The sequence below is a fragment of the Mobula hypostoma genome, chromosome 4 (assembly GCF_963921235.1).
Source record: "Mobula hypostoma chromosome 4, sMobHyp1.1, whole genome shotgun sequence".
Lineage (NCBI taxonomy): Eukaryota > Metazoa > Chordata > Chondrichthyes > Myliobatiformes > Myliobatidae > Mobula > Mobula hypostoma.
Window position 1 is genome coordinate 203,016,623 of NC_086100.1, and position 25,567 is coordinate 203,042,189.

Sequence of the window (25,567 nt, forward strand, 5' to 3'; positions counted from 1 at the left end):
TTCCCAGGGCTGAAATGGCTAACATGAAAAGCCATAGTTTTAAGGTGCTTGGAAGTAGGTACAGAGGAGATGTCAGGGGTAAGTTTTTTACTCAGAGAGTGGTGATTGCGTGGAATGGGCTGCCGACGACATTGGTGGAGACGGATACGATAGGGTCTTTTAAGAGACTCCTGGATAGGTACATGGAGCTTAGAAAAATAGGGGGCTATGGGTAAGCCTAGGTAGTTTCTGAGGTAGGGACGTGTTCAGCACAGCTTTGTGGGCCGAAGAGCCTGTATTGTGCTGCAGGTTTTCTGTGTTTCTATGTCTTGGTACATATTGGTCCCAATGACCTAGGAAAGAAAAGCAAAGAAGACCTGAAAAGAGAATTTAGAGAGTTAGGTAGAAAGCTGAGAAGCAGGACCTCCAGGGTAATAATTTCTGGATTGCTGCCTGTGCCACGCACCAGTGAGGGTAAAAACAGGATGATTTGGCAGATAAATGTGTGACTGAGAAGCTGGTGCAGGGGGCAGGGCTTCAGGTTCTTGGATCATTGGGATCTCTTCTGTGGGAGGTATGACCTGTGCAAAAGTGATAGATTATCACCTGAACTGAAGGGGGACATATATTCTCATGGGCAGGTTTGTTAGAGCTGCTGGAGAGGGCTGAAACTAATTTGGCAGGGGGTGTCAATCGGAGGGAAGGGTGTCAAGACAGGACGGATGGTAAAAAAGCAAAGGTAGTGTGCAGTCAGACTGTCTGGAAGGGCAGAAAGATGATAGGACATAATTGCATCCAGCAGGGAGAGTATCAGTGCATTAGGGATGCAGAATCAAAAGGAGTAGCAAATACAGAACTCAAAATGTTATATTGCAAGACCATAAGACATGGGAGCAGAATTTGGCACTTCAGTCCCCTGAGTCTGCTCCGCCTTTCCATCAAGGCTGATCCCGGATCCCACTCAACCCCATACACCTGACTTCTCGCCATATCCCTTGATGCCCTGACCGATCAGGAAACGATCAACTTCCGCCTTAAGTATATGCACGGACTTGGCCTCCACTGCAGTCTGTGGCAGAGCATTCCACAGATTCACCACTCTCTGGCTAAAAAATTCCACCTTACCTCTGTTCTAAAAGGTCACCCCTCAATTTTGAGGCTGTGCCCTCAATTCTGGATACCCCCATCACAGGAAACATCTTTTCCACATCCACCCTATCTAGTCCTGTCAACATCCGGTAGATTTCAATGAGATTCCCTCACTCTCTTTTAACATTCATTGAGTTCAGGCCCAAAGTTGCCAAACGCTCCTCATACGTTAACCCCTTCATTCCTGGAATCATCCTTGTGAACCTCCTTTGGACTCTCTCCAATGATGAAAGATCCTTTCTGAGATATGGGGGGGCATGAGAGAGACATGACAAGTGTCATATAAAAGCTCAGCATTATCTCCTTGCTTTTGTTTTCTATTCCACTTGAAATAACTGCCAACATTGCATTTGCCTTCTTTACCACAGACTCAACCTGTAAATTAACCTCTGGGAGTTTTGCATGAGGACTCCTGACTCCTTCTGTATCTCTGATGTTTAAAGCATTTCTTGTATTAGCCACTGGCACCCTGTGGAAAAGATGCTGGCTGCCCATTCTACCCATGCCTCTGTAAAAGCAAAGGAAAGGGCATACAACAAAGCAAAAATTAGTGGGAAGACAGAGAATTGGGCGAAGTTTTGAAAAAGTCTAGCATGCTGCCAGAGGACTTGAAAATTGCAAATGTCACTTCATAGGAGCACAGAAACATAGAAAACCTACAGCACAATACAGGCCCTTCAGCCCACAAAGCTGTGCCGAACATATCCCTACCTTAGAAATTACCTAGGGTTACCCATAGCCCTCTATTTTTCTAAGACCCATGTACCTATCCAGGAGTCTCTTAAAAGACCCTATCGTATCCTCCTCCACCACCGTCGTCAGCACTCACCACTCTGCGTAAAAAAACTTACCCTGTACTCTTAAACTTAAACTTCACTCTTTAAGAAAGGAGGAAGGCAGCAGAAAGGAAATTATAGACCAGTTAGCCCGACCTCAGTGGTTGGGAGGATGTTAGAGTCAATTGTTAAGGATGAGGTGATGGAGTACTTGGTGGCACAGAACAAGATAGTACAAAGTCAGCATGGTTTCCTTCAGGGACATTACAAGTAGGATAGATAAAGGGGATGCAGTGGGTGTTGATATTTGGACTTTCAGAAGGCCTTTGACAAGGTGCCACACATGAGGCTGCTTACCTAGTTTAAGAGCCCATAGTATTACAGGAAAGTCATTGGCATGGGTAGAGCATTGGCTGATTGGTAGGAGGCAGCGAGTGGGAATAGAAGGATCCTTTTCTGGTTGGCTGCCAGTGACTAGTGGAGTTTCACAGGGGTCAGTATTGGGATCACTTCTTTTTATGCTGTAAATTAATGAATTAGATGATGGAATAGATGGCTTTGTTACCAAGTTTGCAGATGATACAAAGATTGGTGGAGGGGCAGGTAATGTTGAGGAAACAGGTAGGATGCAGAAGGACTTAGACAGATTAGGAGAATGGGCAAGAAAGTGGCAAGTGAAATACAATGTTGGAAAATGCGTGGTCATGCACTTTGGTAGTAGAAATAAATGTATGGATTATTTTCTAAATAGGAAGAAAATCCAAAAATCTGAGATGCAGAGGGACTTGGGAGTCCTTGTGTAGAACACCCTGAAGGTTACCTTGCAAGTTGAGTTGGTGAAGAAGAAGGCCAATGCAATGTTAGCATTAATTTCAAGAGGTCTAGAATACAAGAACAAGGATGTGATGCTGAAGCTTTATAAGGCACTGGTGAGGCCTCACCTTGAGTATTATGAACAGTTTTGGGTTCTCCATCTAAGAAAAGACGTGCTGGCATTGGAGAGGGTTCAGAGGAGGTTCACAAGGATGATTCCAGGGATGAAAGGGTTATCATACGAGGAATGTTTGATGGCTCTGGGTCTGTACTCGCTGGAATTCAGAAGGATGAGGGGGGATCTTGTTGAAACCTTTTGAATTTTGAAAGGCCTAGACAGAATAGATATGGAAAGGATATTTTCTATGGTGGGAGAGTCTAGGACAAGAGGGCACAGCCTCAGGATAGAGGGGCACCCTTTCAAAACAGAGATGCGGAGAAATTTCTTTAACCAAAGCATGGTGAATTTGTGGAATTTGTTGCCACATGCAGCTGTCGTTTGGTATATTTAAGGCAGAGATTGATAGGTTCTTGATTGGACGTGGCATCGAAGGTTACGGGGAGAAGGCCAGGAAATGAGGTTGTGGAGGAGAAGAAAAAGGGATCAGCCATGATTGAATGGCGGAGCAGACTCGATGGACCAGATGACCTTATTCTGCTCCTATGCCTTATGGTCCTATCATCTCATTTGCCTGTCGTCCTCTTTCACTCCTACTTGATCAATCTTTCCTCATAGGACATACTCTTTCATCCAGGTAGCATCTTGGTAAATCTCTGCACTCTCTCTAAGGCTTCCACATCCTTCCTATTATGAAGCAACCAGTACTGAGCTGTCTGAGTGTGTTCTGACCAGCAATTTATAGAGCTACGGCATTACCTTGTGGCTCTGAACTCAGTCCTCTGACTAATGGAGGCCAGCATACCATATGCCTTTTAACCACCCTATGAACTTGCATGGTAACTTTGTGGGATCTATCGTCTGGTAATTCTTGTTTCAACCTGATGAAGCAGCAGTAGCAAGGATATTGATCCCCCTCCAGTTCAGATGCAAACTGTCTCATCTGTACGGGTCCCACCTTCCCTGGAAGAGAGCCCAATGATCAACATCTCTGATGTCCTGCCTCATGCACCATCTCCTTGCTCGCGTTTCAAACTGTTTTATCTTCCAAATCCTAACCTCACTAGTACGTGGCATGAGAATACAACCCTGAATGTCCTGTCCTTTAAATTTGCACCTAATTTCCTGAACTTACTTTACAGGGCCTTGTCACCCGTCCTGCCCATGTCATTGGTACTGATGGAAACCACGACCTTTGACTGCTCGCCCACCCCCTTAAGAGTTCTATGGATTCAGTCTGAGATGTCTCTAATCCTGACACCTGCAGGCAACATACCATCCATAACAACCTTGATCCACATCACATGCTAGCCTCTTCTCTACCCCTTCTCTCTTCCCTTCTATCTTGATGTAGAATTCGGACTCAGAACATTAATTGTCTATTTCCCTCAATAGATACTACCCGATTCACTGATTTTCTTTAGCTTTTGGCATTTGGTTCATTGTTCATTCATTATGTCACACAATGTAGGCGATAATGGTCTTTCCATGACCATGATTGTTCTTGGCAAATTGTTCTACAGAAGTGGTTTACCACTGAGTTCTTCTGGGCAGTGTCTTTACAAGATGGATGATCTCAGACATTATCAATACTCTTCGGAGATTGTTTGCCTGGCGTAACCAGGATTTGTGATTTGCACCAACTGCTGATATGACCATTCACCACCTGCTCCCATGGCTTTACGTGACCCTGATCAAGGTGGGGTGAGGGGGGGGGGCTAAATCAGTGCTACACTTTGCCCAAGGGTGACTTGCAGGCTAGCAGAGGGAAGTAGTGCCCTACACTTCCTTTGGTAGAGATATATATCCACTTTGCCACTCAATGATTCATTGTATAACATTGATTTATTTATTCATTTTTCTTTAAAGTTTGAAACTAGTTGATGTGTCCTGCTTTAATTTGTCCATAGGTAATGCCAAAGCAGTTAATTACAAAACAGCCAAACATCAGAAGAGCAGTCCCTCACGATCAAATGAAGTTATCAGCCCTGAGGTGCTGAAGATGCGAGCAGCACTATTTTGTATTTTCACGTACCTGGACACCAAGACGTTATTGCAAACAGCTGAAGTCTGTCGGGACTGGAAATATGTGGCTAGACATCCAGCAGTTTGGACCAGAGTTCTGTTGGAGAATGCCAGAGTGTCTTCTAAGGTATTAAGTGTACAAATTTATATCCTGCTTCTATGCTATCAGATAGTTAGCGTTATAATTTGTTGTTTTCTGGCAGCAGTGTTGTGCAAGCCACAAAAACTGCTGTCAATTACAATCGATAATGCAAACGAGAAATAGTGAGGTAGTGTTCATGGATTCATAAACTGTTCAAAAATCTGATGTTGGAGGGGAAGTTGTTCTTAAAACATTGAGTGTGGATTTTAAGGCTCCTGTACCTCCACTCTGATTGTAGTAATGAGATAAGGGCATGTCTCAGATGGAGAAGGTCCTTAATGGTGCACAATTGTAAAATGTAACAGTTCTGTCATGAACCAAGAATATATTACTATATTTCGGTAGGACCAATGAGTTGGTTCTGGTGGGGGTGTGTCTTTCATAACCTCACAATTGCCCTGATGAGGGTCCTTGCCCGAAATAATTGACTTTTTATTCTTCTCCATGTTGCTGTCTGACCTGCTGATCCTCCAGCATTTTGTGTGTATTATAAGACCATAATACATAGGAACAGAGTTAGTCCATATGGACCATCGAGTCTGCTCCGCCATTCAATCATGGCTGATCCTTTTTATTCTCCTCCTCAACCCCATTTTGCGGCTTTCTCCCTGTAACCTTTGATACCATGTCCAATCAAGAACCTATCAATCTCTGCCTTAAATACACCCAACGACCTGGCCTCCACAGCTGCATGTGGCAACAAATTCCATAAATTCACCAGCCTCTGGCTAAAGAAATTTCTCCGCATCTCTGTTTTGAAAGGACGCCCCTCTATCCTGAGGCTGTGCCCTCTTGTCCTGGACTCTCTCACCATGGGAAACATCCTTTCCACATCTACTCTGTATAGGCTTTTCAACATTCAAAAGGTTTCAATGAGATCCCCCAACCCCCACTATCCTTCTGAATTCCAGCAAGTACAGACCCAGAGCCGTGAAACATTCCTCGTATGATAACCCTTTCATTCCTGGAATCATCCTTGTGAACCTCCTCTGGACCCTCTCCAATGCCAGCACATCCTTACCAAGCAGAGGAGCCCAAAACTGTACAAAATACTCAAGGTGAGGTCTCACTAGTGCCTTATAAAGCCTCAGCATCACATCCCAGCTGTTGAAATGAATGCTAACATGGCTTTTGCCTTCCTCACCACCGACTCAACCTGCAAATTGACCTTTAGGGTGTTCTGCACAAGGACTCCCAAGTCCCTTTGCATCTCAGAATTTTAGATTTTCTCCCTATTTAGAAAATAGTCTGCACATTTATTTATACTACCAAATTGCAAAACCGTGCATTTTCCAACATTATATTCCATCTGCTACTTTCTTGCCCATTCTCCTAATCTGTCGAAGTCCTGCATCCTACCTGTTTCCTCAACATTACTTGCCCCTCCACCCAATCTTCGTATCATCTGCAAACTTGGCAACAAAGCCATCCATTCCATCATCTAAATTATTTACATACAGCATAAAAGGAAGTGGTCCCAACACTGACCCCTACAGAACACCACTGGTCACTGGCAGCCAAACAGATGAGGATTCTTTTATTCCCACTCGCTGCCTCCTTCCAATCAGCCAATGCTCTAACCATGTCAGTAACTTTCCTGTGTACCATGGGCTCTTAAATTGCTAAGCAGCCTCATGTGTGATACCTTGTCAAAGGCCTTCTGAAAATCCAAATGTACAATATCCACTGCATCCCCTTTATCTATCCTACAGGCATTCTCCTCAAAGAATTCCAATAGGTTTGTCAGGCAGGATTTTTCCTTACGGAAACCATGCTGACTTTGTCCTACCTTGTCTGTGTCACCAAGTATTCCAGCACCTCGTTCTTAACAATTGACTCCAACATCTTCCCAATCACTGAGGTCAGGCTAACTGGTTAATAATTTCCTTTCTGCTGCCTTAAACAGTGAAGTGATATTTGCAATTTTCCAGTCCTCTGGCACCATGCCAAGAATCCAATGATTTTTGAAGGATCATTTCTAATGCCGCCACAATCTCTAATGCTACCTCTTTCAGAACCCTAGGGTGCAGTTCCCCTGGTCTGGATGACTTTTGTACTTTTAGGTCTTCCAGATTTATGAGTACCTTCTCCCTTGTAATAGTAACTGCACTCATTACAATATCCGGCACACTGCTGGTGTCTTCCACAGTGAAGACTGATGCAAAAAACACATTTAGTTCTCACAAATGAGTTCATTTTTAGATTACTGAAGTTAATTTATTTAGAAACATAGAAAACCTACAGCACAATACAGGCCCTTTAGCCCACAAAGCTGTGCCAAACATGTCCTTACCTTAGAAATTACCTAGGGTAACCCATAGCCCTCTATTTTCCTAAGCTCCGTGTACCTATACCTATCCAGGAGTCTCTTAAAAGACCCGATCGTATCAGCCTCCACCACCACTGCCGCTAGCCCATTCCACACACTCACCACTTTCTGAGTAAAAAACTTACCCCTGACATCTCCTCTGTACCTACTCCCCAGCGCCTTAAACCTGTGTCTTCTTGTGCTAGCCATTTCAGCCCTGGGAAAAAGCCTCTGACTATCCACACGATCAATGGCTCTCATCATCTTGTACACCTCTATCAGATCACCTCTCATCCTCCGCCGCTCCAAGGAGAAAAGGCCGAGTTCACTTAACCTATTCTCATAAGGCATGCTCCCCAATCCAGGCAACATCCTTGTAAATCTCCTCTGCACCCTTTCTATGGTTTCCACATCCTTCCTGTAGTGAGGCGACTAGAACTGAGCACAGTACTCCAAGTGGGGTCTGATCAGGGTACTATATAGCTGCAACATTACCTCTCGGTTCTTAAACTCAATCCCACGATTGATGAAGGCCAATACACTGTATGCCTTCTTAACCACAGAGTCAACCTACGCATCAGCTTTGAGCGTCCTATGGACTCAGACCCCAAGAACCCTCTGATCCTCCACACTGCCAAGAGTCTTACCAATAATACTATATTCTGCCATCATATTTGACCTACCAAAATGAACCACCTCACACTTATCTGGATTGAACTCCATCTGCCACTTCTCAGCCCAGTTTTGCATCCTATTAATGTCCCGCTGTAACCTATGACAGCCCTCCACACTATCCACAACACCCCCAACCTTTTGTGTCATCAGCAAACTTACTAACCCCTCCCTCCACTTCCTCATCCAGGTCATTTATAAAAATCACGAAGAGTAGGCGTCCCAGAACAGATCCCTGAGGCACACCAATGGTCACTGATTAGTTCAGTTTTCGATGACTGTAGTTAATTTTAGAACATTGAACGTAGACCAGTACAACACAGCAACAGGCTCGTCAGCCCACATTATTGTGTGAACTAAATTAGTTATCAAAATGTCCAACCAAAATAAACCCTTCTATCTACACAATGTCCATGTCCTTCTATTTTCTGCACATTTATGTGGCTATCTAAAAGCCTCTTGAACACCCTTCCGTATTTGCCTCCACCACCATCCCCAGCACTGCATTCCACGCACCCACCATTTTAAAAAGAAAACTCCCCACACATCTCTACTGAGCCTGATCCCTGTCATTTTAAATGCATGCACTCTGGATTTAGAGATTTAACTCTGAGAAAAAGATGCTGGTTGTATTCAAGCTATGCTTCCTATCATCTGGTCTTCAAACCTCAAGTTTGTTCAACCTCTTACAGCACACACACTCCAATCCAGACAGCATTCTCCTTCTGCACCTTCCCTTGACATCCTTCCGATAATGGGGTGACCAGAACTGAATGCAGTTCCCCTGATGTGGCCCAACTAGAGTTTTATAAAGCTGCAACGTAACTTCCTGACTTCCAAACTCATTTCCTCAATGGGTAAAAGAGAAGCATGCTTTCTTTACCACCCTATCAACCTGTGTAGCCACTTTTACCGTGTACCCATGGACTTGGACTCCAAGGTCCATTTGTAAATCTGCACTCGTCAAGCCTCCTGTTACTAACAGTGTAATGTCACTTTGCATTTCAGGATGATGTTGGATACCAAGAGAGGGAATTTTTAGAATGCCTACAAGATAGCTATTTAAATCAGTTTATGGTTGAGCCCACTAGGGGAATGGCAATTCTGGATTGTGTGTTGTTTAATGAACCAAATGTGTTAAGGGAGTTTAAGGTAAAGGAACCTTTAGGAGTCAATGATCTTAATGTGATAGAATTAAACCTGCATTTGAGAGGAAGAAGATAAAGTCAGATTATTACAATTATTACATCAGTACTACAATGGAGTACAGGGAATTACAGAGGCATGAGAGAGGAGCTGGCAAAATTCGATTGTAAGGGGACACTAGCAGGGATGAGGGCAGAACAGCAATGGCTGGAGTTTTTGGGGGCAGTTCAGAAGGCTCAGAATAGATACATCCCAAAGATGAAGAAGCATTTTAAGTGGATGATGAGGCATCTGTGGCTGACAAGGGAAGTCAAAGTCAGCATAAAAAGAAAAAGAGGACATATAATATACAAAAATTGGTGGAAAATTAGAGGGTTGAGAAGTTTTTAAAAATGAATAGGCAACTAAAAAGCCATAAAAAGAGAAAAAATGAAATAGTCAATAATATAAAAGAGAATACCAAAAGTTTTTCCAGATATATAGAGAGTAAAAGAGAGGTGAGAGAGGTTATTGGAGTGCTGGAAAAATAATGTCAGAGAGGTAGTAGCATGGGACAAAGAAATGGTGATGAACTGAATAAGTATTTTGCATCCATCTTCAGTGTGGACGACAATAGCAGTATGCCGGAAATTCGAGAGTGTCGGGGACAGAAATGAGTGTAGTTGCTATTACTAAGGAGAAGGTGCTTGGGAAGCTAAAAGATCCGAAGGTAGATAAGTCACCTGGACCCACACTCCAGGATTCTGAAATAGGTGACTGAAGAGATTGTGAAGGCATTAGTTAATGAACTTTGAAAACTCACTAGATTCTGGAATAGTTCCAGAAGACTGGAAAATTGCAATTATCACTCCACTATTCAAGAAGAGAGAGAAGCAGAAGAAAGGAAATTGTAGGCCAGTTAGTCTGACCTCAGTGGTTTGGAAGATGTTTGAGACTATTATTAAGGATGAGGTTTCGGGATACTTGGAGGCACATGCTGAGGTCAGCATGGTTTCCTCAAGGGAAAATCGTGCCTGACAAATCTGTTGCAATTCTTTGAGAAGTAACAGGTAGGAGATACAAAGCAGAGTTGGTGGATGTTGTTTACTTGGATTCTTAGATGGCCTTTGGCAAAGTGCCACACGTGAAGCTGCTTAATAAGTTGAGAACCCATGGTATTACAGGAAAGATACGAGCATGTATGGTAGATTGGCTGACTGGCATGAGGCAAAGAGTAGGAATAAAGGGGGCCTTTTCTGGTTGGCTGCTGGTAACTTTTGATGTTCTGCTGGGTCAATGTTGGGACTGCTTCTTTTCACGTTATATGTGAATGATTTGGATGACAGAATTGATGGCTTTTCAGATGATATGCAGCTGGATGAAGGACAGAGACTGCTGAAGCACGGAGTCTGCAGACAGTTTGGCAGAATGGACAATGAGTGACAGATGGAATATAGTATATGGAAGAAGTGGTCAAAGCAATATAAGTGTAGACTATTTTCTAAACAGGGAGAAAATTTACAAATCACAGGTGCAAAGGGACTTAGGAGTTCTTGTACAGGATTCCCTGAAGAGTAATTTACAGCAGTGGTCCCCAACCACTGGGCTGCAGACCGGTACCAGGCCGCAAAGCATGTGCCACCGGGCCGCGAGGAAACGATACGAGTCAACTGCACCTCTCCTCATTCCCTGTCACGCCCACTGTTGAACTTGAATGCACACGAGTCCATCAGTCGGTCATTAACCTGCAACCACTCAATGAGTAAAAAACAAATGTCGCTTGAGAGTCTCTTTGGAAGAGGTGGTAGGGGACATAAAAGGCCTAACGATGATGATACTCAGAGACAGCTGAGGGAGAGACTGCAAAAAAAAAAGAAAGCTTCCTTCAACAGAAAATATGGCTTTATTGTGACCGGTGACTCGCACGCTCCAAGCCCCCTGTGTGTGATACGTGGAGACAAGCTGTCTAATGAGGCAATGAAGCCCTCAAATCTGCTTCGGCACCTTGAGTCCAAGCACCCTGCACTAAAGCCAAACCCGCTGAGTTTTTTGAGCGGAAAAAACGTGAGCAAGCGGGAGAGAAGCAAGTGCTGAGAGTCACCACCTCCACAAATGCTGCTGCTCTGGGAGCGTCGTACTTAGTGGCTGGCTGTATTGCTAAGGCTAAGAAGCCTTTCACTGTCGGTGAAGAATTGATTCTGCCTGCTGCCAAGGACATGTGCCGTGAACTGTTGGGAGAAGCTGCAGCTAACAAGATGGCACAGGTTTCTCTTTCAGCTACCACAGTTTGAAGGGGAATCGATGACATAGCAGAGGACATCGACGCACAGCTGTTGGAATGGTCTTAACAAGTCACCATGGTATATTATCCATGTCGACGAGTCTACCGATGTCGACAACAAGGCAATGCTGCTGGTTTATGTGCGATATATATTTCAAGACGATGTGCAGGAGGATGTGTTGTGTGCACTGCCGCTGCCAACTAACACAACTGGGGCAAAACTATTCAAGTCTTTGAATGACTACATGTCAGGCAAACTGGACTGGTCATTCTGTGTTGGAATATGCACAGACGGGGCTGCAGCTATGACTGGACGACTGTCTGGTTTCACTACCCAAGTCAGAGGTTGCTCCTGGATGCCAGTCTACACACTGTGTCACACACAGGGAAATGCTGGCTAGCCGAAAAATGTCACCTGATCTTAACAGCGTATTGAGTGACGTTGTTGAAGTTATCAATCACATCAGAGCAAAAGCCCTTAACTCACGTCTGTTTGAGCAGCTTTGCGAGGAAATGGATGCAGAGCACAAACGCCTTCTCTTACACACTGAAGTCAGGTGGCTATCAAGGGAAGAGCCCTGGCCAGGGTTTTTGAGTTAAGAGAGCAGCTACAGAGATTTCTTTCAGAAAAAAAGTCACCACTGGCAGCAGACTTCAGTGACGAGGAGTGGATAGCAAAACTCACTTATCTGTGTGACATCTTCAACCTGCTCAATGAACTCCATTTGTCACTTCAGGGGAGAATGACAACTGTCTTCAAGTTGGCAGATACAGCGTCTGCTTTCAAAGCCAAACTGGAACTGTGGGGACGGCAAGTGGACAGGGGCATATTTGACATGTTCCCAACATTAGCTGGGAATTTGGGAGAGACTGAGGCTGCACCGTCCTTCTCACAGCTGGTGCGCGATCACCTATCTTCACTGTCGACAGAATTCGAGCGTTACTTCCCAACCACAAATGACTCAAGACGTGCAAAGGAATGGGTCCGCGACCCATTTGTGAATGTCCCCGGTGAATCATCCATGTCAGCGCGGGAAGAAGATCAACTCCTCGAGCTTGCAAATGGCGGCGGGCTGAGAAGTATGTTTGACATAACATCTCTGCCGGCATTCTGGATCAAAGTCAAGGCTAAACATGCTGAGATAGCCACGAAAGCACTGAAAACGTTGCTTCCATTTCCAACGTCCTATCTCTGCGAAGCGGAGTTTTCTGCAATGAATGCAATGAAAACTAAATTGCGGAATAGACTGGACATAAGGAACCCCCTTATGACTTATAATTGACTTATCACTATATTCATGTGAGGAAAATATGTGCTCTGTGTTTAATATTAAATTCATTAGATAAACCCTTTTAGAAACAAAATTGAGTGTATTAGCCACAGATAAGTAACTTATAGTTGACTTATCACCTATATTCCGGTCATGATTAACAACCCCCTCCCCCAGTCGGCCGGTCCGCAAGAATATTGTCAATATTAAACTGGCCCAGAGTGCAGAAAAGGTTGGGGACCCCTGATTTACAGGGTGAGTTGGTGGTAAGGTAGGCCAATGCAACGTTAGCATTAATTTTGAGAGGAGTAGAATATAAGAGCAAAAATCTTACGCTGAGGCTTTGTAAGGCATCAGTCAGACCACACGGAGTACTGCGAGCAGTTTTGGGCCCCTTATCTAAGAAAGGATGTGTTAGCATTGGAGGGGGTTCAGAGAAGTGAAGGGGTGAAAGGGTTAATGCAAAATGAACATTAGATGGCTTTTTGCCTGTACTCACTGGATTTCGAATATTGAAAGATCAAGGTAGAGTGGATTTGGAGAGCTTGTTTCTGAGAGTGGAGGAATCTAGGACCAGATAGCGTTGCCTCAGAGTGGGGGGCATTTACAACAGAGATAAGGACATATTTTTTTAGCCAGAGGGTGGTGAATCTGTGGAATTCATTGCCACAGACAGCTGTGGAGGCCAAGGCATTGGGTATAGTGGAGGTTGATAGATTCTTGATTAGTTAGGGCATCAAAGGTTATGGGGAGGGGGCAGGAGAATGGCAGGAGAATATCCGGGTAACAAATCAGCCATGATAGAATGGTGCACAGACTTGGTGGGCTGATTGGCCTAATTCTGCTTCTATGTCTTATGGTCTTATCTGCTTAGATGCTAGAAAGAAAGCTGTGCTGTGGACGTGAGCAAGAATTGAATTTGAACTGAATGGATTTGAACTTAATATGGGGTAATGTTTGGGTAACTTTCACAGCTCTCTCCCTTGTGAAAACTGTTTGGATGTTAGTTACATTTACAAGATATTCTGTATGTTTCAGTTCATGGTGACCCTTTCCCAGTGGTGTACACAGACCCACTCTCTTACTCTTCAAAGCATCAAACCCCGTCCAAAAGGGAAGAAGGAGACCAAGGAGGAATATCTTAAAAGCACACAGTGAGCATTTTCTCCTATGTTAGCAAAAGTATTGCACAAATGTTCACTGCATTGTTTGTTACTTAATATGTGTTCTGTATATCTACCAATGCTGCTAAAAAGATAACTTACTTAATTTTGGGAATTGCTCTGAAACCAGAGGAAATAAAATTGGCAGAGATATTTATTTCTTAAGATGCATCAATCCATATTACATGAAATATATTAGCATAGATAGAAAACAACAGGAGTTCTGCAGATGCTGGAAATTCAAGGAACACACATCAAAGTTGCTGGTGAACGCAGCAGCCCAGGCAGCATCTCTGGGAAGAGGTACAGTCGACGTTTCAGGCCGAGACCCTTCGTCAGGACTAACTGAAAGAAGAGCTAGTAAGAGATTTGAAAGTGGGAGGGGGAGATCCAAAATGATAGGAGAAGACAGGAGGGGGAGGGATGGAGCCAAGAGCTGGACAGGTGATTGGCAAAGGGGATATGAGAGGATCATGGGACAAGAGGTCCAGGGAGAAAGACAAGGGGGGGCGAACCCAAAGGATGGGCAAGGGGTATAGTCAGAGGGACAGAGGGAGAAAAAAGAGAGAGAGAGAGAAAGGGAATGTGTGTATATAAATAAATAACGGATGGGGTACGAGGGGGAGGTGGGGCATTAGCGGAAGTTAGAGAAGTCGATGTTCATGCTATCAGGTTGGAGACTACCCAGACGGAATGTAAGGTGTTGTTCCTCCAACCTGAGTGTGGCTTCATCTTTACAGTAGAGGAGGCCGTGGATAGACATGTCAGAATGGGAATGGGATGTGGAATTAAAATGTGTGGCCACTGGGAGATCCTGCTTTCTCTGGCGGACAGAGCGTAGGTGTTCAGCAAAGTGGTCTCCCAGTCTGCGTCGGGTCTCGCCAATATATAGGAGGCCACATTGGGAGCACCGGACGCAGTATATCACCCCAGTCGACTCACAGGTGAAGTGTCGCCTCACCTGGTAGGACTGTCTGGGGCCCTGAATGGTGGTAAGGGAGGAAGTGTAAGGGCATGTGTAGCACTTGTTCTGCTTACACGGATAAGTGCCAGGAGGGAATCGGTGGGGAGGGATGGGGGGGACGAATGGACAAGGGAGTCGCATAGGGAGCGATCCCTGCGGAAAGCAGAGGGGGGTGAGGGAAAGATGTGCTTAGTGGTGGGATCCCGTTGGAGGTGGCGGAAGTTACGGAGAATAATATGTTGGACCCGGAGGCTGGTGGGGTGGTAGGTGAGGACCAGGGGACCCTATTCCTAGTGGGGTGGCCGGAGGATGGAGTGAGAGCAGATTTACGTGAAATGGGGGAGATGCGTTTGAGAGCAGAGTTGATAGTGGAGGAAGGGAAGCCCCTTTCTTTAAAAAAGGAGGACATCTCCCTCGTCCTGGAATGAAAAGCCTCATCCTGAGAGCAGATGCGGCGGAGACGGAGGAATTGCGAGAAGGGGATGGCGTTTTTGCAAGAGACAGGGTGAGAAGAGGAATAGTCCAGATAGCTGTGAGAGTCAATAGGCTTATAGTAGACATCAGTGGATAAGCTGTCTCCAGAGACAAAGACAGAAAGATCCAGAAAGGGGAGGGAGGTGTCGGAAATGGACCAGGTAAACTTGAGGGCAGGGTGAAAGTTGGAGGCAAAGTTAATAAAGTCAACGAGTTCTGCATGCATGCAGGAAGCAGCGCCAATGCAGTCGTCGATGTAGCGAAGGAAAAGTGGGGGACAGATACCAGAATAGGCACGGAACATAGATTGTTCCACAAACCCAACAAAAAGGCAGGCATAGCTAGGACCCATACGGGTGCCCATAGCTACACCTTTAGTTTGGAGGAAGTGGGAGGAGCCAAAGGAGAAATTATTAAGAGTAAGGACTAATTCCGCTAGACGGAGCAGAGTGGTGGTAGAGGGGAACTGATTAGGTCTGGAATCCAAAAGGAAGCGGAGAGCTTTGAGATCTTCCTGATGGGGGATGGAAGTATATAGGGACTGGACATCCATGGTGAAAATAAAGCGGTGGGGGCCAGGGAACTTAAAATCATCGAAAAGTTTAAGAGTGTGAGAAGTGTCACGAACATAGGTAGGAAGGGATTGAACAAGGGGGGATAAAACCGTGTCGAGGTATGCAGAAACGAGTTCGGTGGGCCAGGAGCAAGCTGAGACAGTAGGTCTGCCAGGACAGGCAGGTTTGTGGATCTTGGGTAGGAGGTTAGAAACAGGAAGTGCGAGGTGTGGGAACTATAAGGTTGGTAGCAGTGGATGGGAGATCCCCTGAGCGGATAAAAAAATTGGTTGACTGGCAGGAGACAGGGATTGGGAATAAAGGGGGCCTTTTCTGCTTGGCTGCCAGTGACTAGAGGTGTTCCACAGGGGTTTGTGTTGGGCTCGCTTCTCACATTGTATGTCAAAGATTTGGACAATAGAACTGATGATTTTGCAGCCATGTTTGTGGACGATATGAGGATAGGTGGAGACACCCGTAGCATTAAGGAAGCAGGCAGTCTGCAGAAGTACTTCAACAGATTAGGAGAATGGTTGAAGAAGTAGCAGATGAAATGTAGTGTAGGGAAGTGTGTTGGTCATACACTTTGGTACAAGGCATAAAGGCGTAGAGTATTTTCTCGGTGGGAAGAAAGTTCAGAACTCAGAGTTGTAATGGGACTTGGAAGTCCTCCTGCAGGATTCCCAAAAGGTAAACTTGCAGGTTGAATCATTAGTGAGGAATGCAAATGCAATGTAAGCATTCAGTTTGAGAGGCATAGAATAGAAGAGCAAGGATGTAATGCTGAGGCTTTATAAGGCTTTGGTTGGACTGCACAGAGTATTGTGAGTAATTTTGGGTTCCTTACCAAGGAAAGGATGTGTTATCATCAAAGAGGGTACTGAGGAGGTTCATGAGAATAATTCTAGGATTGAAAATATGAGGAGCGTTTGATGGTTCTGGGCCTGTACTCACTGGAATTGAAAAGAATGAGGGGGTAACCTCATTGAAAGGTATTAAACATTGAAAGGCCTAGATAGAGTGGAATTGGAGAGGATGCTTCTGAATGTGGGGGAGTCTAGGACCAGAATAGAGGGACATCTGTTTAGCACATGGATAAGGAGGAATTTTCTTCTGCTGGAGGGCTGAATCTGTGGAATTCATTGCAACAGATGACCATGGAGACTATCTCCTTGGGTACAGTTAAAAACTGAGGATAAGTATGGAAATGCATGGTCTGGTCAAGGAGTTAGAAGTGGCTGAGGTACAAAATGACTACTTTGCAGTGGTATTTACCAAGGATAAATTGCTGGGGTGAAAACAAAATGCTAATGCGCTGGGACATTTTGGGATTAAGAAGGCAGCAATAAATCTTAATGGATCTTCCAAAAAGCATTTAAGAGACCCTTAGATAGATTCATGGATGTAAGAAAATGCAAGGTTCTGGGTTGTGTCAGAGGGAAGGATTGATAAGTTCTTGATTAGTAAGGATGTTAAAGTTTATGGGGTGAAGGCAGAAGAATGGGGTTGAGAGAGACAATGAATCAACCACGATGGAATGCGGGAGCAGACTCCATGGGCTGGATGGCCTAATTCTGCTCCAAAGTCTTATGGTCTTAATTCAAATAATACATGCGTTCAGCTGAACATCTGAAATTTGATTTTGCATGGGTATTTTAAGAATCGTATCTTTTGGATATTCTCATACACCACATAGCACGTTACAGGCACTTTAGCCCATGATGTTGTGCTGAATTATATAAACATACTGCACCATAAATCGAACCCTTCCCTCTTACACAGCCCATAACCTTGTATTTTCTTACACCCATGTGCCTATCTAAGGGTCTCTTTAATGCTTTTTTGAAGATCCATATAGACTCATTATGTCCTCCTTAATCTCAAAACGTTCCAGCGCATTAGCATGCTGTTTTACCCCACCAATTTTTTTCTTGGTAAATACCAATGTAAAATAGTCATTTTGTACCTCAGCCACGTCTAACTCTTCGAATGGACCCAGTATTTCCGTAGTTACCCTCAATTTTTTTAAAAATACAAGTACTGTACAAAATGCCATGGGATCCTCCTTGACCCGAATCACCAAGAACACTTCATGGCCTCTTTTGCCCTTCCATGAGACTATAAGACACAGGAGCAGAATTAGGCCATTCAGCCCATCAGTCTACTCCACCATTCCATCATGGCTGATCCTGGATAACACACAACCCCATACAGCTGCCTTCCCACCCTATCCTTTGATGCCCTGACCGGTCAGGAAACGATCAACTTCAGCCTTACATGCACCCATGGACTTAGCCTCCCCACAGTCTGTGACAGAGCATTCCATAGATTCAGTACTCTTTGGCTAAAAAAGTTCCTCCTTACCTCTATGCTGAAAGGTTACCCCTCAGTTTTGAGGCAGTGCCCTCCAGTTTTGAACACCCCCACCATAGGAAACATCATCTCCATATCCATCCTATCTAGTCCTTTCAACATTCGGTAGGTTTCAATGAGATGCCTCTGCATGCTGTGCAGTGAGTACAGGCCCAAAGCTGTGAAACACTCCTCGTATGTTTTATTTCAGATCGCCCCCTCCCCCTCCCACTTTCAAATCTCTCACTAGCTCTTCCTTCAGTTAGTCCTGACGAAGGGTCTCAGCCCGAAACGTCGACTGTACCTCTTCCTACAGATGCTGCCTGGCCTGCTGCGTTCACCAGCAACTCTGATGTGTGTTGCTTGTATGTTAACACGTTCATTCCCGGAGTCAACCTCATGAACCTTCTCTGGGCTCTATCCAATGACAACACATCCTTTCTGAAATATGAGATTTTAATTTCCCAAATATTGATTGGCATCTCCTGAGAGTGAGGGGTTTAGATGGGGTGGAGTTCGTTAGATGTGTTCAGCAAGGTTTCTTGACACAATATGTAGATAAGCCTACAAGAGGAGAGGCTGTACTTGATCTGGTATTGGGAAATGAACCTGGTCAGGTGTCAGGTCTCTCAGTGGGAGAGCATTTTGGAGATAGTGATCACAATTCTATCTTCTTCACCATAGCATTGGAGAGGGATAGGAGCAGACATGTTAGGGAAACTAATTGGGGTAAGGGGAAATATGAGGTTATCAGGCAGAAACTTGGAAGCATAAATTGGAAACAGGTATTCTCAGCGAAACGTACGGAAGAAATGTGGCAAGTGTTCAGGGGATATTTGCGTGGGGTTCTGCGCAGGTACATTCCAATTAGACATGGAAAGGATGGTAGGGTACAGGAACCGTGGTGTACAAAGGTTGTTGTAAATCTAGTCAAGAAGAAAAGAAGAGATTACGAAAGGTTCAAAAAACTAGGTAATGATAGGAATCTAGAAGATTTTAAGTCTAGCAGGAAGGAGCTTAAGAATGAAATTTAGGAGAGCCAGAAGGGGCCATGAGAAGGCCTTGGCAGACAGGATTAAGGAAAACCCCAAGGCATTCTACAAGTATGTGAAGAGCAAGAGGATAAACATAGAAAACCTAAAGCACAATACAGGAGGAAATCTATAGGTGCTGGAAATTTCAAGCAACACACATCAAAAATGCTGGTGAACACAGCAGGCCAGGCAGCATCTCTAGGAAGAGGTACAGTCGACGTTTCAGGCTGAGACCCTTCGTCAGGACTAACTGAAGGAACAGTGAGTAAGGGATTTGAAAGTGGGAGGGGGAGGGGGAGATCGGAAATGATAGGAGAAGACAGGAGGGGGAGGGAGAGGGATGGAGCTAAGAGCTGGACAGGTGATTGGCAAAAGGGATACAGCTGGAGAAGGGGGAGGATCATGGGGCGGGAGGCCTAGGGAGAGGAGCCCAGAGGATGGGCAAAGAGTTGTACTGAGAGGGACAGAGGGAGAAAAAAGAGAGAAAGAATGAATAAATAAATAAATAAACAAACAAACAAACAAACAAACAAGGGATGGGGTACGAAGGGGAGGAGGGGCATTAACGGAAGTTAGAGAAGTCAATGTTCATGGCATCAGGTTGGAGACTACCCAGACGGAATGTAAGGTTTTGTTCCTCCAACCTGAGTGTGGCTTCATCTTGACAGTAGAGGAGGCCGTGGATAGACATATCAGAATGGGAATGGGATGTGGAATTAAAATGTGTGGCTACTGGGAAATCCAGCTTTCTCTGGTGGACAGAGCGTAGGTGTTCAGCGAAACGGTCTTCCAGCCTGCGTTGGGTCTCACCAATGTATAGAAGGTCGCATCGGGAGCACTGGGTGCAGTATACTGGACTAAACACATCTCACCCCCCCCCGCTTTCCGCAGGGATCGCTCCCTACGTGACTCCCTTGTCCATTCGTCCCCCCATCCCTTCCCACCGATCTCCCTCCCAGCACTTATCCCTGTAAGCAGAACAAGTGCTACACATGCCCTTACACTTCCTCCCTTATCACCATTCAGGACCCCAGACAGTCCTTCCAGGTGAGGCGACACTTCACCTGTGAGTCGGCTGGGGTGATATACTGCGTTCGGTGCTCCCGACGTGGCCTTCTATATATTGGCGAGACCCGACGCAGGCTGGGAGACCATTTCGCTGAACACCTACGCTCTGTCTGCCAGAGAAAGCAGGATCTCCCAGTTGCCTCACATTTTAATTCCACGTCCCATTCCCATTCTGACATGTCTATCCACGGCCTCCTCTACTGTAAAGATGAAGCCACACTCAGGTTGGAGCAACCACACCTTATATTCCGTCTGGGTAGCCTCCAACCTGATGGCATGAACATTGACTTCTCTAACTTCTGCTGAGGCCCCACCTCCCCCTCATACCCCATCCCTTGTTTGTTTGTTTATTTATTTATTTACTTATTTACTTACTTACTTATTTTCTCTCTTTTTTTCTCCCTTTGTCCCACTCACTGTAACTCCTTGCCCATCCTCTGGTGCCCCCCACCCTTTCTTTCTCCCTAGGCCTCCCATCCCATAATCCTCTCCCTTCTCCAGCCGCGTATCCCTTTTGCCAATCACCTGTCCGGCTCTTAGCTCCACCCCTCCCCCTCCTGTCTTCGCACATCATTTCGGATCTCCCCTCCCCCTCCCACTTTCAAATGTCTTTCTATCTCTTCTTCCAGTCAGTCCTGACGAAGAGTCTCAGCCCGAAATGTCGATTGTACCTCTTCCTAGAGATGCTGCCTGTCCTGCTGCATTCACCAGCAATTTTTATATGTGTTGCTAGCACAATACAAGCCCTGTGGCCCTACCTTAGAACATGTCCCTACCTTAGAAATTACTAGGCTTACCCATAGCCCTCTATTTTTCTAAGCTCCATGTATCTATCCAAAAGTCTCTTAAAAGACCCTATCGTATCCGCATCCATCACCATTGCCAGCAGCCCATTCCATGCACTCACCACTCTCTGTGTAAAAAACTTACACCTGACATCTCCTCTGTACCTGCTCCCTAGCACCTTATATGTGTGTCTTCTTGTGGCAACCATTTCAGCCCTGGGAAAAAGCCTCTGACTATCCACACGATCGATGCCTGTCATCATCTTATACACCTCTATCAGGTCATCTCTCATCCTCCGTCGCTCCAAGGAGAAAAGGCCAAGTTCAAGCAACCTGTTTTTATAAGGCATGCTCCCCAATCCAGGCAACATCCTTGTAAATCTCCTCTGCACCCTTTCTATGGTTTCCACATCCTTCCTGTAGTGAGGTGACCAGAACTGAGCACAGTACTCCAAGTGGGGTCTGACCATGGTCCTATATAGCTGCAACATTACCTCTCAGCTCCTAAATTCAATTCCACGATTGATGAAGGCCAATACACCGTATACCTTCTTATCCCCAGAGTCAACCTGCGCAGCTGCTTTGAGCGTCCTATGGACTCGGACCCCAAGATCCCTCTGATCCTCCACACTGCCAAGAGTCTTACCATTAATATTATATTCTGCGATGTGAGAGAATAGCTCCAATCAAGTGTAACAGTGGAAAAATGTGTCTGGAGCTGGAGGAAATAGCAGAGGTACTTAATGAATACTTTGCTTCAGTATTGACTACGGAAAAAGATCTTGGTGACTATAGTGATGACTTGCAGCAGACTGAAAAGCTTGAGCATGTAGATATTAAGCAAGGGGATGTGCTGGAACTTTTGGAAAGCATCAAGTTGGATAAGCCACCGGGACCGGACAGGATGTACCCCAGGCTACTGTGGGAAGCAAGGGAGGAGATTGCTGAGCCTCTGGCGATGGTCTTTGCATCATCAATGAAAACGGGAGAGGTTCCCGACGAAGGGTCTTGGCCTGAAACGTCGACTGTATCTCTTCCTAGAGATGCTGCCTGGCCTGCTGCGTTCACCAGCAACTTTGATGTGTTTTGCTTGAATGTCCAGCATCTGCAGAATTCCTCGTGTCTGAGGTTCCGGAGGATTGGAGGGTTGCGGATCTTGTGCCTTTATTCAAGAAAGGGAGTAGAGATAGCCCAGGAAATTATAGACCAGTGAGTCTTACTTCAGTGGTTGGTAAGTTGATGGAGAAGATCCTGAGAGGCAGGATTTATGAACATTTGGAGAGGTATAATATGATTAGGAATAGTCAGCATGGACGTGGAAACCTAGAAAGGGTGCAGAGGAGATTTACAAGGATGTTGCCTGGATTGGGGAGCATGCCTTATGAGAATAGGTTGAGTAAACTCGGCCTTTTCTCCTTTGAGTGACGGAGGATGAGAGGTGACCTGATAGAGGTGTACAAGATAATGAGAGGCATTGATCGTGTGGATAGAGGCTTTTCCCTAGGGCTGAAATGGCTAGCATGTGAGGTCATTTTTTTAAGGTGCTTGGAAGTAGGTACAGGGGAGAAGTCAGGGGTAAGCTTTTTATGCAGAGAGTGGTGAGTGCATGGAATGGGCTGCCGGCAACGGTGGTGGAGGCGGAAACGATAGGGTGTTTTAAGAGTCTCTTGGATGGGTACATGGAGCTTAGAAAAATAGAGGGCTGTGGTAAGCTTAGGCAGTTCTAAGGTAGGGACATGTTCAGCACAGCTTTGTGGGCCGAAGGGCCTGTATTGTGCTGTAGGTTTTCTATGTTTCCATGACTAGTGTCTTTTAGAGGCTCAGCATTATCTTTTTGCTTTTATATTCTATTCCCCTTGAAATAAATGCCAACGTTGCATTTGCAAACTTTACCACAGACTCAAGCTGTAAATTGACCTTCTGGGAGTCTTGCAGGAGGACTCCTCAGTTCCTCTGGACCTCTGATGTTTGAACCTTCTCCCCATTTAGGTAATAGTCTGCACTGTTGTTCCTTTTATCAAAATGTATTGTCATACATTTCCCAACACTTTAATTTTCTTCTACCAAAATGCAACCATGAACTTCCTGACACTGTATTCCATCTGCCACTCATTCTCCTAATCTATTCAAGTCCTTCTTCAGCTTCGCTGTTTCCTCAACACTACCTGCCCCTCCATCTATTTTCACATCATCGGCAAACTTGGCCACAAAGACATCAATTCCGTCATTGAGGTCACTGACATACAACATAAAAAGAACCAGTCCCAATACTGACCCCTGCGGAAGAGCGCTAGTCACTGACAGCCAATCAGAAAAGGCTCACTTTATTCCCACTCTTTGCCTCTTCCCATTCAGCCACTGCTTTATCCATGATAGTATCTTTCCTGTAAACCATGGCACCTATCTTGCTAAGCAGCCTCAAGTGAGGCAGCTTGTCAAAGTCCTTTTGAAAATCCAAGTACTCAACTTCCATTGATTCCTCTTTGTCTATGCTGCTTGTTATTTCCTCAAAGGAGTCTACCAGGTTTGTCAGGCATGAAAACAGAAAATAAGATCATGTATAAAACCATTAGACTATTAGATATAGGAGCAAAGAGTAAGAGTGTATCAACTACTGCCTTAATTATATGTAAAAACTTGACCTTCACAGCCACCTGTGAAAACGAATTCCATAGATTAACCACTCTCAGGCTAAAGAAATTCCTCCTCATCATATTCGAAAAGGACTCGCCTCTGTTCTGAGGCTGTGTCCTCTGGTCCTAGACTCTCCCACCATAGGAAACATCCTCTCCACATCCACTCTATCAAGGCCTTTCAATTCTATAAGTTTCAATTAGGTTTCCCCTCATACCATAAGAACATAAGATATAGGAACAGAATTAGGCCATTTGGCTCATCAAGTCCGCTCTGCCATTTCACCATGACTGATCCAATTTTCATCTTAGCCGCAATCTCCTACCTTCCCCCCGTATCCCTTCATGTGACCGATCAAGAATCTATCAGCCTCGGCCTTAAATATGTATAAGGACTTGGCCTCCACAGCGGCCTGTGGCAAAGAATTTCGCACTCTCTGGCTAAAGAAATTCTTCCTTCTCTCCCTTCTAAAAGTATGCCCCTCTATTCTGAGGCTGTATATTGTCTAGTCTTAGACTATTCCATGACAAGAAGCATCCTCTCCACATGCACTTGATCCAGGCCTTTCACCATGTGATAGGCTTCAACGAGGTCACCTCTTATTGTTCTGAACTCTAGTAATCCTGGAATAATTTTCATGAACTTCCTTTGAACCCTCTCACGAGTCAGCACATTCTTTCTAAGATAAGGTGCCTCAAACTGCTCTCAATATTCCAAGTGAGGCTTTACCAGTGATTCCTAAAGTCTCAACATTATATCCTACTTTTATATTCTAGTCCTCTTGAAATGAATATATTTCCCTTCCTCATCACAGACTCAAGCTGTAAGTCAACCTTAATCCTGCACAAGGACTACAAAGTCCCTTTTTGCCTCAGATTTTTGAAAATTCTCTCCACTTACAAAAGAATGGTGTGCGTTTCTGGGGAAAATGAGGAAGGTGCAGGACATGTGTATTCCAAAAATGAAGAAATACTCAGATGGTAAAATACTGTAACCATGGCTGACAAGGGAAGTCAAAGCTATTGTAAAAGCTAAAGAAAGGGCATACAACAAAGCAAAAATTAGTGGGAAGACAGAGGATTGGGAAGTTTTTAAAAACCCACAGAGAGCAACCACAAAATCATTAGAAGGGAAAAGCTGGAATATGAAAGCAAGCAAGTAATATCAAAGTGGATAGTAAAAGTTTTTTCAAGTATGTTAAAAATAAAAGAGAAATTGGAGTGGATATAACAACATAGAAAATGAGGCAGGAGAAATAATAATGGGGGACAAAGAGATGGCTGCTAAACTAAGTGAGTATTTTGAGTCAGCCTTCACGGTGGAAGACACTAGCAGTATGCCTGATCCAGTGTTTTGAAGGAAGGGAAGTGGGTGCAGTTACTGTTACAAGACAGAACGTGCTCAAAAAGCTGAAAGACCTAAAGATACTTGGGTCACCCGGAGCAGAGAAACTGCATCCTAGGGTTCTGAAAGAGGTAATGTTAGAGATTGTAGAGGCATGGGAAATGATCTTACAAAAATCATTGGACTCTGGCATGGTGCCAGATGACTGGAAAACGTCCCAATAGTAACAGTGACATCGAGAAGCAGATCAGGAGACAGATTCTGGAATGCTGCGATAATAACAGGGTTGTCATGATGGAGGATTTTAAATTCCCCAGTATTAATAGGCATCTTCCTCGAGCAAAGGGTTTAGATGGGGCGGAGTTTGTTAGGTGTGTTCCTTACACAGTATGTCGATAAGCCTACAAGAGGAGAGGCTGTATTCAGAAATGAACTTGGTCAGGTGTCAGGTATGTCAGTGGGAGAGCATCTTGGAGATAGTGATCACAGTTCTATCTCCTTTACCACAGCATTGGAGAGGGATAGGAACTGACAAG

At 44.9% G+C, this 25,567-nt stretch overlaps 1 protein-coding gene across 1 annotated transcript in view; it reads left to right on the forward strand.

The window, feature by feature from the left end:
• Positions 1-25,567, forward strand: part of fbxo41 (F-box protein 41) — a 281,022-nt gene that overhangs the window by 174,814 nt on the left and 80,641 nt on the right. The window contains exons 6-7 of the mRNA XM_063047244.1: positions 4,746-4,987; positions 13,698-13,813. Coding sequence (XP_062903314.1) covers positions 4,746-4,987; positions 13,698-13,813 — 358 coding nt within the window. The remainder of the gene's footprint in view (positions 1-4,745; positions 4,988-13,697; positions 13,814-25,567) is intronic.